At 45.0% G+C, this 12,488-nt stretch overlaps 1 protein-coding gene across 3 annotated transcripts in view; it reads right to left on the reverse strand.

Annotated features, from left to right (window-relative positions):
• DNAAF8 (dynein axonemal assembly factor 8) overlaps positions 1-12,488 on the reverse strand; it is a 149,273-nt gene that overhangs the window by 95,357 nt on the left and 41,428 nt on the right. For all 3 annotated transcript variants that reach the window (XM_065559812.1, XM_042854127.2, XM_065559811.1), the window contains exons 11-12: positions 7,316-7,510; positions 4,756-4,911 (exon numbers count right to left, since the gene is read on the reverse strand). In XM_065559812.1, coding sequence (XP_065415884.1) covers positions 4,756-4,911; positions 7,316-7,510 — 351 coding nt within the window. The remainder of the gene's footprint in view (positions 1-4,755; positions 4,912-7,315; positions 7,511-12,488) is intronic.

Genomic DNA, 12,488 nt, shown 5'->3' on the forward strand with positions numbered 1-12,488 from the left:
CATATATGTGAAATGAATAGGACAGGTCAGTCCAGTTCACAGTGGCCAAATGTCCACCTCTGCAGTCTGAGCTAACTACTATTATTATTACAAGTGTGGCAGGGCACCATCCTCAAGCACAACCCTTTGTGGCACAGTGTGGTCTTGCAGGTCCTCTGCCTGCTTGGACTCTCTCTCTTGCAGTCTTGCAATTGCAATGATTTACTGCCAGTCCGGACAACTTAAATCAAGATTCCTCCTCGGGGGGGCTGATTTATTATTTTTCATGGTATAAACTCTTTAGCCCCTCAAGTCTACCCTTCCTTTGGGAGCTGGCTGCTAAGACCAATAAGCCTCCTCACCTAAGTTCAGGAGTCCCACAGGCCTTCTCCCAGTGCCTATGTTAATAATTCAGTCCTTCCAGCCCTGCACTGAGAAAGTTCAGCAGCAGTGATCTCCCTCATGGGCCTGTGTCTCTGGGAGCACCTCTTCTTCTGAGCCTCTTCTCTCTAGGAACAACCCTCTCAACTGAGCTATGGCAGCCCATTATCAGGCCAGATGCTCATTAGTCAATTAGCTGCCAACCAGCCATCTAGGCAGTTAATTACTACAGGTTGGCCAAGATGGGCTTGTTCTCCTTAAAGAAGGCCTCCATAGTTAGATTGGGCCCTGACTCCTCTTAAAGGAGCAGCCAACTGGTGACTCAAAGACTACTGTCACCACCATAGCTGGCCTCCTTGTTGGCAGTCAAGCCAAGGCGACAAGAAATGCAAGGCCCAATGGGACTGAATGTCCTGCTCAACCAATGAGTGGTCCCACCACGTCACGGGTGGGGAATATTAGTGGGCGAGCTGAGGGAAGTTAACACTTGCTCTGTGGACTGAAATAGGTCCTCAGCTTCCGGGACCAGGAATCCACTGCCTTTCAACACTACATTCATGAAACAATATTAAAAGAAAAAAACATCACAGTCCATTATGGCTAACTTGATGTGAATCAGATACTACTGCTATGGGCTCAACAGACCGATACATAGACAGTCAGACATTTTCTCTTTGGTAACATGGGGGCACTAAGTGTATCCAATAGTTTGCACAGCCAGTCATGTGTCTGTTCGCCATACTGTTGGAAAGGCATAACAAGTGGGGTTCTGCAGGGATCTGTTTTGGGACCGGCTCTGTTCAATATCTTCATTAATGACTTAGATATTGGCATAGAAAGTACACTTATTAAGTTTGCAGATGATACCAAACTGGGAGGGATTGCAACTGCTTTGGAGGACAGGGTCATAATTCAAAATGATCTGGACAAATTGGAGAAATGGTCTGAGGTAATCAGGATGAAGTTTAATAAAGACAAATGCAAAGTGCTCCACTTAGGAAGGAAAAATCAGTTTCACACATACAGAATGGGAAGAGACTGTCTAGGAAGGAGTACGGCAGAAAGGGATCTAGGGGTTATAGTGGAACACAAGCTAAATATGAGTCAACAGTGTGATGCTGTTGCAAAAAAAGCAAATGTGCTTCTGGCATGTATTAACAGGTGTGTTGTGAGCAAGACACGAGAAGTCATTCTTCCGCTCTACTCTGCTCTGGTTAGGCCTCAACTGGAGTATTGTGTCCTATTCTGGGCACCGCATTTCAAGAAAGATGTGGAGAAATTGGAGAGGGTCCAGAGAAGAGCAACAAGAATGATTAAAAGTCTTAAGAACATGACCTATGAAGGAAGGCTGAAAGAATTGGGTTTGTTTAGTTTGAAAAAGAGAAGACTGAAAGGGGACATTATAGCAGTTTTCAGGTATCTAAAAGAGTGTCATAAGGAGGAGGGAGAAAACTTGGTCACCTTAGTCTCTAAGGATAGAACAAGAAGCAATGGGCTTAAACTGCAGCAAGGGAGGTTTAGGTTGGACATTAGGAAAAAGTTCCTAACAGTCAGGGTGGTTAAACACTGGAATAAATTGCCTAGGGAGGTTGTGGAATCTCCATCTCTGGAGATATTTAAGAGTAGGTTAGATAAATGTCTATCAGGGATGGTCTAGACAGTATTTGGTCCTGCCATGAGGGCAGGGGACTGGACTCGATGACCTCTCGAGGTCCCTTCCAGTCCTAGAATCTATGAATCTACTAATAAAAGAACTATGGATTACTCAAGCTAAGAACATTAAAATGTCGAGCTGTCCAGGTGCTAGACTTTAATTTTGACCATGACCTTGTGCATTCTTTTGCAGATGATCTAAAAAATGTAACAGCTCATATTGTCCTTGAATCTCACAACCAACAAAGTCATTTCCCTGGACAACAGAGTGACCATAAGATTTTGCACACCAAATTAAGCTAAGCCCCTGTGACTGATTGTCATTGTTTCCATAAGAAACAACTAGAACGAGGAATGTTAACTGCTGCAAGAGAGGAATATTGTTATCTCATGTTGCCAGGTAAGATGCTACACATTAGCACTGCAGCAAGAGACTAGAGCTGACAGTTTGAACAGTGAAATCTGCCAGCTTTCTCTCCAGCAATAGCTGAGGTTGATAAGGAGAACAATAAGAGAGGCAGCAGTGAGTTGCTTTTGTTTTCATTGTCTCCACTGCGGCTGACATTTAAAAAAGATTTTAGTGGTTCCCATCAGCTTACATCGCTGACAAGGGAACCAAGAGCCGCTGTACATGTGTCTGAAGAAAACAGGAATAACAAAGGCAGTGTTGTAGGGAAGGCATATGCTGGAGCCTCTGTAACAAGAGGAAACCTCTAATAAGAGGAAACATCAGTAGCACACAGGCCCAGTTTAAGGAACACCGGCCAGCTGGCTCATGTGTTCACCGCTGTGTGTATTAGCTGAACTGGGTTCCAATGGCAGTGCATGCAAGCAGGGTGGTAGGATTGGTCAGTGATTTATTTCTGTGACTGGAAGCTCTATGCAGCACATTCAGGCAATGTGAGATAAAAATCAACCCCCTTCCCTGACCTCACCAAATGTTCGAAGCAGCCTAAGCCTGGAGTTTGCAAAATACATTCAATTATATGCAGAGGTGAAAGTAAGATGGTACGGTCTGGTATGGCATACCAGCAAGAGCCTGTATGCCGTGCCGGACTGCACTGGCTTCCGCAATGGGGATTTAAAGGGCTCTGGGCTCCCCGCCAACGGGGAGCCCAGAGCCCTTTAAATCCCACCTGCAGCTTGGCGCCCGGGCTGGGGCCGGGATTTAAAGGGCTCGGAGCTCCCTGCCACTGTGGGGAGCCCAGAGCCCTTTAAATCTTGAGAGGCCATGCCTCTTCCGGATGAGTCCACGCACCCCTCAGGACTCCAGCAGTACCGGTAAGTCCTGTAAATTACTTTCACCCCGATTATATGACACCAGATGGGACTTTTGAGTTTGCTCAGTGTTAACTAATTTCAACACTCTGATCAGCTCCGTGGCTGGGGTGAACAGATAGTATCAAGGCAAGGGAATGTGGGGGGAAGGGGGAAAGTCTCTTTACCACCCATTTGTTTGTGTTTTAAAGCATTTATCTTGGATCCACTGGACCTAAGGCGGAAATCATTGTGATACCCTTAGGCAGTTTAGCAGCTGCATCTCCTCACCCACCCGGCTGCTTTTCCCCACAATGTCCAGGCATCACCAGGAGGGTTGCTTATTGTCTCTTGTGCAGTGTTTTAATCATGACATTAGTTGTCAGTGTCAATCACATATCTGTGAAGCTTTGTAGCTACAGCTGTCACATTCCAGTCTAACTTTATGATACTTCATGGGGAATTTAGTCTTCCCTGCTCACAGGCAGCCAGTTCCTCAGCTGTGGATGAGGAGCACTCACTCCATCTGAGCAGCAGAATGGCCACATTTGCACCCCCTCTCCTTTGATCCAGAGCTTGTGATGTGCCAGGCTGGATCTCCGGTGCAAGTTAGAACAGCGTGAGGGCTGCTCATGGTCATTCTGGCAGCCAGGGATTTCCAGGATCCAGCCATGGCCCCTTTTCCCTGGCTGCATCAGCAGCCACTAAGTGGGGTTGCGCAGAAGCTGTGACTGTGGCTCTGTGTCACTCAAGCACCCCCTGTGACTGAGGAATCTGCCACTGGCTAGCTACACCATCTTTATGGCTGCTTTGTGCCACCAGAGAGCCACCAGTCCTCCCCAACCAAGGGTCAGTGCCTCAGCAGTGATATACAGAATGTTCATTCAAACATGTGGCCTTCAGGAGATAGGAGACACCATGGAAACGTGTGTTTCCCAAATGTTCTTGGTACATCATTCAGTAAGAAAATGGTTAAGAGGACTAGATTACCACCTAATATTGAACTAACCAGGAACAGAAGCCAGAATTTAACAGCAAGACAATATGCCCTCTTAAGCAACATTTTCACATAGTAAAAATACAACCACAAAACCACCCTTCAAGTCAAACAAGCTTTCCCTCTTTGATTGCTGGATAAAGATTTCTACACTGGGTATTGACAGCCACTGGAGATATATTGGCCAGCTAATGTGCAGCAAACAGACAAAAGGTCATTGATGTATGGGGATGGATTCTGAGTTGCAGATTTCAAACTCGGCACAGGTGAGAAGAGCAGAGTGAGTAGAATAGAGTGGCTGTAAGTCACCTGTCTGCTCCCACAATCCTGAGCTGGCAGCCCCTTGACTGATTTAGAGCAGCCTACGGACTGTTCTAAACTACGCTGGCTCCCAGGGGTCTCAGCTAGAGTTCGGATATTCAAATCTGGCTCTTAATAAATACCAGGGCATTTCTGGATAATGGACATGTCAAAGTGTTGCCACTCACTTTATGCTTCCGGATCTTGGTGCTGTTCTGTGCCGGAGATTCGTCTGCTGGAATTAGGCAAGCGTAGAGTGCCAGCCCATCCTCTCGCCAGACCTGCTGCAGACCCAACACCTGAAATGGGGCTTTGAGCCCACCTTTCACTTTCGAGGGAGGTACCTGTAAATTCATTTGAACAGATGCTTTCACGTTACACACAGCTGCATGATGGCCTTTTCGGAAAGGGAGTGACAATAGCCCTTCATCTCACTCGGCTGCTTTTGAGTGGAGACAGCTTGTACCTAGCTTGACAAATGGAATAGCTAAGGTTTAGCCAGCAGTAACTTTATAAAGGCCAAATTAAATAGGAATAGTAGGTGGTGGTAGATCATGGGATTTATCTTCCCAGGAAGGACCCCCGTAACCTGCAAGCTCTGCACTCAGTCAGCTATGCAAGAGCAAGAGAGACGTGCTGCTTGTATTAGCTCCCTAGCCTAGCAAGAAATGAGAACAGAGAGTCCCTTACTTAGCCCACAGCAGCACTGTACGCTGCCTTTATTAATGATAATGAGATCAATACAATCTCTGCTCAAAATCAATGCTAAGTGATTATGCCATTATAAGGAGCTAGCACAAGGTTCTTTAATAAGCCTTCATATTCCCCAGTAATGATCAGTAATAGTCACAAATGCATCAGTCACTTTCCTGTTTTACTTAGAGCAAGGCTGTTTTTTTTAAACAGATTATATTTTTTGTTGCAGAGGGAAATATTCTATTTTTTAACGTACAGATTTAATCTGAAATGAGAAGGACATAAAACCAGCCTGATAATGAACACCAGGTATCAAGAATATCAGTTTATTTCCAGAGACAGAGCTCTGGATTCATAAACTCCTTATTGGCCAAGGCAAGAGTGGTAAGGCTCATAAAATCCTGCTGAAGTATGATGAATTTCAGCACATGGATTGCAGTGAGAGACCTTGCTATTCACGGTGGGAAGGAGACAAAAAGGAGCCCTGACAGGGACATAATAACATAAGAACAGCCATACTGGGTGAGACCAATGGTCTGTCTAGCCCCGTGTCCTGTCCGCTGACAATAGCCAATGCCAGGTGCTTCAGTGAATGAATAGAACAGGGGCAATTATCAAGAGATCTATCCCCTTTCACCCAGCCCCTGTTTCTGGCAGGCAGAGGTTTAGGAACACCCAGAACATGGGGTTCCATCCCTGACCATCTTGGCTAATAGCCATTGATGGACCTGTCCTCCTTGAACTTATCTAATTATTTTTTTAACCCAGTTATGCTTTTGGTCTTCACAACATCACCTGGCAATGAGTTCCACAGGTTGACTGTGCATTGTGTGAAGAAATACTTCCTTTTGTTTTAAAACTTCTGCCTATTGATTTCATTGGGTGACCCCTAGTTCTTGTGTTATGTGAAGGGGTAAATAACACTTCCTTATTCACTTTCTCCACAGCAGTCATGATTGTATAGACCTCTATCACATCCCCCCTTATTCGTCTCTTTTCCAAGCTGAACAGTCCCAGGTTTTTAATCTCTCCTTGTATGGAAGCTGTTCCATGCCCTTAATCATTTTTGTTGCCCTTCTGTGTATCTTTTCCAATTCTCATGAATCTTTTTTGAGACAGGGTGACCAGAACTGGATGCAGTATTCAAAGTGTGGGAGTACCATGGATTTATATAGAGGCATTATGATATTTACTGTCTTATTGTCTATCCCCTTCCTAATGGTTATTAACATTCTGGAAAATGGAAAACACCAGGAAAGAGAGACAGCAGCAAGAGGAGGAAGCGGCAGCAGGAGACCTGAGAGCTTGGGCGTGGGGGAGAGGAGAGAGAAGGGAGACGCAATGGGAAAAAGACAGGGAGAGCAGCCACAGAAGAGAGTGGCAGCCTGGGTAAGGCCAGAGTCACTGACTTGGATCATGTACCATATGAGATGAAAAAAACAGTCAACTTTTGAATTATGAGGCTCTAATTCCATCTCTGGGCCCTGGTGACTGCACAAGCCGCTTACTTTATGTTCCCAGGGTTTATGCCATTGCTGGGATCTCTAGATGGATTTATAGACCCTGCTGCTTATTCCATGTGTAACATAAAGCTATTCCAAGTGACAGAAATGCCTTTAAAAATACACTCTCAATACAGAGTTTGGCCACATTTCCAACCCCCTGCGTGGAGTAGTTGCATCATTGGGAATAGCACTGCCCCTGCCTCCACCAAGAGAATTTCTGTAGCAGTCAGCTACTGGGGATTTTTTAAATGTGGAGGGCCAACATTTCATTGTTCCTCCTATTTTCATTTTTGTTCCTGTTACATGCTCTTTGCAAACTCAGGGACTGATCCAGCTCCCACTGACTTCAATGGGAGTCTCTCCAATCACTTCAAGTTGAGCTGGATTGGGGCATGATTTTACCTTGTTTGGGTCAGCCATTGTCTGTGGTGTTAGAGGAAGGAGAAGTGTTAAGAGGATGATACATTTTTGCCCCCACCTTGATATTTTTCTGGTTGACAAAATGTGGGGAGCCCGATTCTGTAGCATTTCACACTGTGTAACTCACCAGGGAGAGAAGCCAGGTAACAAGAGCCTGGTAGATGCTGGCTGCTGTCAAGACAGTGTCTGGGAAGCGTCCACTGTGCTGACCACATGTGGCTACCTGTCCACAACTGGCGAGCCAAATCGTCATGAGAAGCTTCTCACCGTTAACGCTGTCTGCACTAGGCAATGTGTTAATTGCTGGCAAATAAGACGCTTCCTGTTGAAGGAGAGTGGGAACATTAAACTAATTTGTATTATGAGGCCTGAAACAGAAAACTATATTGATTTTGATCAATACAACTGGCTGAATGCTACCATCGGAGGTGGCGGTAATAAATCTATAGGGACATGCATGTTTACAGCTTCACTTTTACATTTTATCCAAGAGACAGCACCTCTAGCAACCTAACGCCTCCTGGCTCCATGCTGGGGCATTGATTCTATACTGACTCAGAGTCCCTAGTGCCATTTCCTGTAGCATGCTGGGCTTTCCTTAGAGCTCTCTCATCCATGTCTGGAGTAGGCCTAACACTGCTTAGCCTGTGGAAGCTAATGAGATCAGCCAGAGGTAGTATGACTGGAGTCATTCAGTATTCATCATCAATGTTAAGTGTTAATTACTTATCAGGGAAATGCCCTTGAATCAAGCCTGATAAGAGTGATAGAGCTTGTATTACTGTCTGCTCTGCCTAACAAATCTCACTGATCTATCATGTACATTTAAGTGAACTCTCATCTCATCGCCTTGATTGTAACTGAGCACTGGTATTTTGTCAATTAGGGGAAGAATCCCTCCCCCACCCTTTTTTTTTTCAAATGCAATTCTCACACTTTTGCATTGCCCATTACCAGTTTTCCGGTAACATGCATTCAGTATGCTCTGAAACACTGCATCACTTAATTCCTTGCGACCTAACTAAAACACACAGGTAACTTTTAAACTGTCTACACTGCAACGTGTGGTGAACTTTACAGTGCAAGCTGAGCACACAATCGCAATGGCACTGTGCATTTTCATCCCCAGCTCTCTGGGCTTTGTGTCAGAGCTGGTTATCAATCCCATCGGGCTGAAGCTTAGTGGATACAAGTTTGTTGGCCAAGATGAACAATGCATTTCCAAGAAAATGGCTCTAACTGGTAAACGATGCTGTTTGTAGATAGCTCTTGGAAAGGAGAGTTGGCCTTTTTGTAAATTTCCTTTCAACAAGTCCATATATTGGATTGGTCAAACAGCTCTTGTTGCTCTAATATTGGCAGGTCCTGTTGAGATTTTTAGATGGTTGGATGTTATTGGGGGGGGATGGGGGCAGAATGGTTCACTGGTATACAGATCTGAGACCTTTCACCCCTCAGTAGACGGCTGGACTCCACTCTGGATTGGTAACAAATGAAAGTTGATACCAACTAATGGCTGTTAGGTAAATCCAGTGTATCCAGGGGTATAACACCATGATCACTGCTGGTACTCTCAGCACAAAGCAAACTCACCTCTCGGTCCTTCTGGGGGTCTTTCCCAGTCAGGAGTGAGGCCCATTAGAGGAGGACTTTGTATAGCTGTATCTTTTATGTGGCTAAACAGAAGCTTTTGGACTCCAGGGCTCTCAATCCAGCATTAAATTCACACTAATGTTATGTAAAGATGAAGCTAAATGTCAGATCCCGTTGTGATACAGTCTTAACAGTGTTAAACAGAGTTCATAGCAGTGAGGACTAAATTAGCGTGTACTCCACATTGAAGAGGAGGAAGAGGAGGAAGGTGGCTTCCTGATTAAAGAAATGAAGATGTATCCTTTATTTGTAGGGGTTGTGGATGGAAGAGGTCTTATTCCATACTGGCTGGAGGATTCATAAAACAGTTGTTTGCAGCCAAGTCTAAATTTATCTTTCTATGTCATCCTCCCTGCAGCCTGGATCATGGGGATTTAACAGGCAATCCCTGATGAGTGGCAAATTACCGACTGCAGAAATCGTCTGCCAAATGATGCATCAGCTGTACATTTGTAAATGTGAACTGATTTCTAGGTACTTTAGCAGCCTTGGCTAATTCCTCTAATGAAGTCTCTATTCTCTCCATGTTGAAATGGCTCCAGCCTTGCATGACCCCTTACGGTATGCAGTATTCATGCGCAGAAAAAGGCAAGTGTGCAGAAGGCATTGCCATGTGTCTGTTTTCATAAGCCTGGAAACTGGATAGAGCTGTGCTTTAACCAGATAGGAAATGCAGTTGTTCCCCTTAGCAATCATGTTCATCTCTCCAATGAAATGCAGCTAACATTCTTTCATGGCTTCCTAAATTCTAGTGGTGGATGAAGACATATCAGAAATGTCAAGTGTTCGTTCTTTCCCATTCTTTGGGGAAAGGAAAAAATGATGGCAATACCATCTGTTAGTCAATTTCAAACTCCACATTAAATTGTGGAATAAATCCTGCAATCAGCCAGAGAACTGCTTTATCACTGCAGAATGGAAGCAATGGATAAGAATGAGAAATTGTCTGAATTTCCTGTATTAAACTGGCAGAACATACTGTAATTAGGATGGCAACATTTAATAACGAAAAGAATAGTAAGATTGACATTAATGGTCTGAATGGTCTTTCTGTTAATGCACTTTAGCACTAGACTCATACTCGATAACAGGAGTGGTTTTCTGAATATTAACCATGCTGAGGTTACTGAGCTGAGAAATATGACTGTGTCAGGATGGTACGGAGATTTTCTGACCTGAACCATGCTTTAGATTGTTGAAACGGATGAGGTATAAACCTCCAAAGTAGATAATTCTAAAGCATTGCCAAAATAAGACTGCAGGAATGCAAGGATCTGAGAAACAAAAGCTTTATTTTCTGCTATCGTCCCTTTTACACAGCTCTCCAATTTGGTCCAGGCATTGCATATTGTGTTAGGTTGTTTAAATTGAAAGCAGACATTTCTTTGCTAGGAATAGCTTCATTTCTCTACGATTATTCTCAGGCTCTAGCTTGAAGGAGATCATCTCTCCTGATTGGGAAGTATGATAAGATTTGGAATCTGTGGGCTGCGGGAGCCTGAGAGGGCTAATACCTGCCTGTGTCTATGCAGGTGCAGTAGAAGGGGAAAAGTCATATTGGAGTCAGCTCATTGTCAGCAATTATTGCCCTGTGAAGGTGCAGGTGGGATCTTGCTGTTGCACACAGCCATGGTCAGCACAGGACCCAGAGCAGGGGGGAATGGTTTTATACGAGCTTCATGTTCCCCAGTTATGGGGCCACGAGGGGCTGGGTCAACCCAGGTGCAATATACAGCAGCCTCCTCAGGGCTGCTATAACCCAAAGGGCTGATACACAAGCTGGGAATAGTTGGAGCATAGCAGTGCTCCATACACGTCCTTCTCCCGCTGGCCACTTCCTTGATATCCCCCCATGCTGGGGCTATGAAGGGGTGTGGTGTAGAGCCAGCTACACCGGCTCTATCCCACTTGAGGACTCATTCACCCCAGGGGAATCCTCAACTGCCCAGGCAGAGCAGTTTAATGGCTTCTTTGTGTCACCAGAGCAATGCAAAGAGACCAAGTCAGAGCCAAGGATCTGGCACAAAGTGTGCACTGGCACATATACACTGCTTGTGCCATTGGCTGTATACCTTGGCAACAGGGGTGTGGCTACAGGGTAAACGGATGTTGTTGGCCCCGAATTCAGCACACACTTCCTCTGCTATCTGCAGTAAACAAGATAGCTCCATTGCACTAAGCAATTGTTCCTGAGGACAGCAACCACATGCAGAGCCCCACTGCGTGTTACCTGGCCTGACCAGTGGTATCCTGTGCTGTCAGAAACCCTCCTTGCTGGATGCTGTTGATATGTGCCACTGCCCTTGCTGTGCTGTCTGTCTGATGTGTTGCCAGGATCTGGCTCAGCATGGGCTCTCGACACCATTTCTGGAAGCAAGAGTCCTGTTGGCCACTCCTGAGCTACTGGTTTTGAGAGACCTCTCACTCTCTGCCAGGATATGTCTAGTTGGACTCTGAGATGTTATGAATGGGTCGGAAGGACCAGCAGGGACTATTGATCAGCGAACCTCAAACAACATCTCCCAAATGTTCTGATGCTCTTCGGAATGATTTCCAAACCACGAGGATACAAAACCAGCCTGGGAAATCTCACTGTATTTCCCGCTTTCAGCTGCTCTGAGAGTCCTCACTCTGATTGTTCTTCCATGCCCGCTGATCTGACGCAAAAGGGCCTCACTTAACACATCTTATCTTGATCATCTTTAGGTGAAAATTCCCATTTTTCAGGATCTTGCGCCCAACTAACACATAACGGGGCCTGATTCTTGTCTCCCTTACATGGGAGTAAATCAGGAGGAACTCCATCAAAGTCAATGCCGTCATGATGGTATAAACCAGTAGAAGTGGGAATAGAAGCAGGCCATTTGATTTTGGTTGATTTCTAGAATACAAGATGGAGAGCTCCTTTCCTGGGATAGTTATTTATTCTTCATATTACATTAGCACTGGAGAGGCCGAGCAGGGATCACAGCCCATTGTGCTGTGTGTTACACAAATGTGAAGCAAAAAGAGAGTCCTTGCCCAAGGAGCTTACAATCTTGGTTAGTGACAAGACACAATAAGTGGCTGAAACAAACAAACAGGTCAAATGACTTTGCCAACCATAAAGACCAGCCTCACCGCTTCCTTCCCTAAGACTGACACAACTTAATGATCTTTATCTCTTTGAAAATAAACAAACATGTATGGAAGAGATTTCTCTGCCCAACACACATTCTAGTGGGTGCATTAGAGGGCTTTACTCTGGGAGAGGTGATACAGTGATCTGAGAAGAGGACTGGGAACCAGGTACTCGGGTCCTAATCCTGGCTCTAAAACTGATTCCTTCTGTACACCACTTAACCTCTCTCCCTCCATCTCTCCACCTTTAAAATGGGGATAACACTCCTGACTTAGCTACCTGAGAGGAGGATTAAATAGCTAATGTCTATAAAGCACTCTGAAGATGGACAGCACAATATTAAGGAAAAAACACTGACATTTTGTCTCTTTCCTTCCTTTATACATTCCAGAAACAGAACTATTTCAAATCCACTATCGGCTGGGCAGCCTAAATAACACCTAGCTCCTTATAGTGCTTTGCATCTGAAGTTCTCAATGCACTATTCAAGCAAGGTCAGTAGCATCATCATTCCTATTTTACAGAT

Source organism: Chrysemys picta, chromosome 10 (assembly GCF_011386835.1).
Source record: "Chrysemys picta bellii isolate R12L10 chromosome 10, ASM1138683v2, whole genome shotgun sequence".
Lineage (NCBI taxonomy): Eukaryota > Metazoa > Chordata > Testudines > Emydidae > Chrysemys > Chrysemys picta.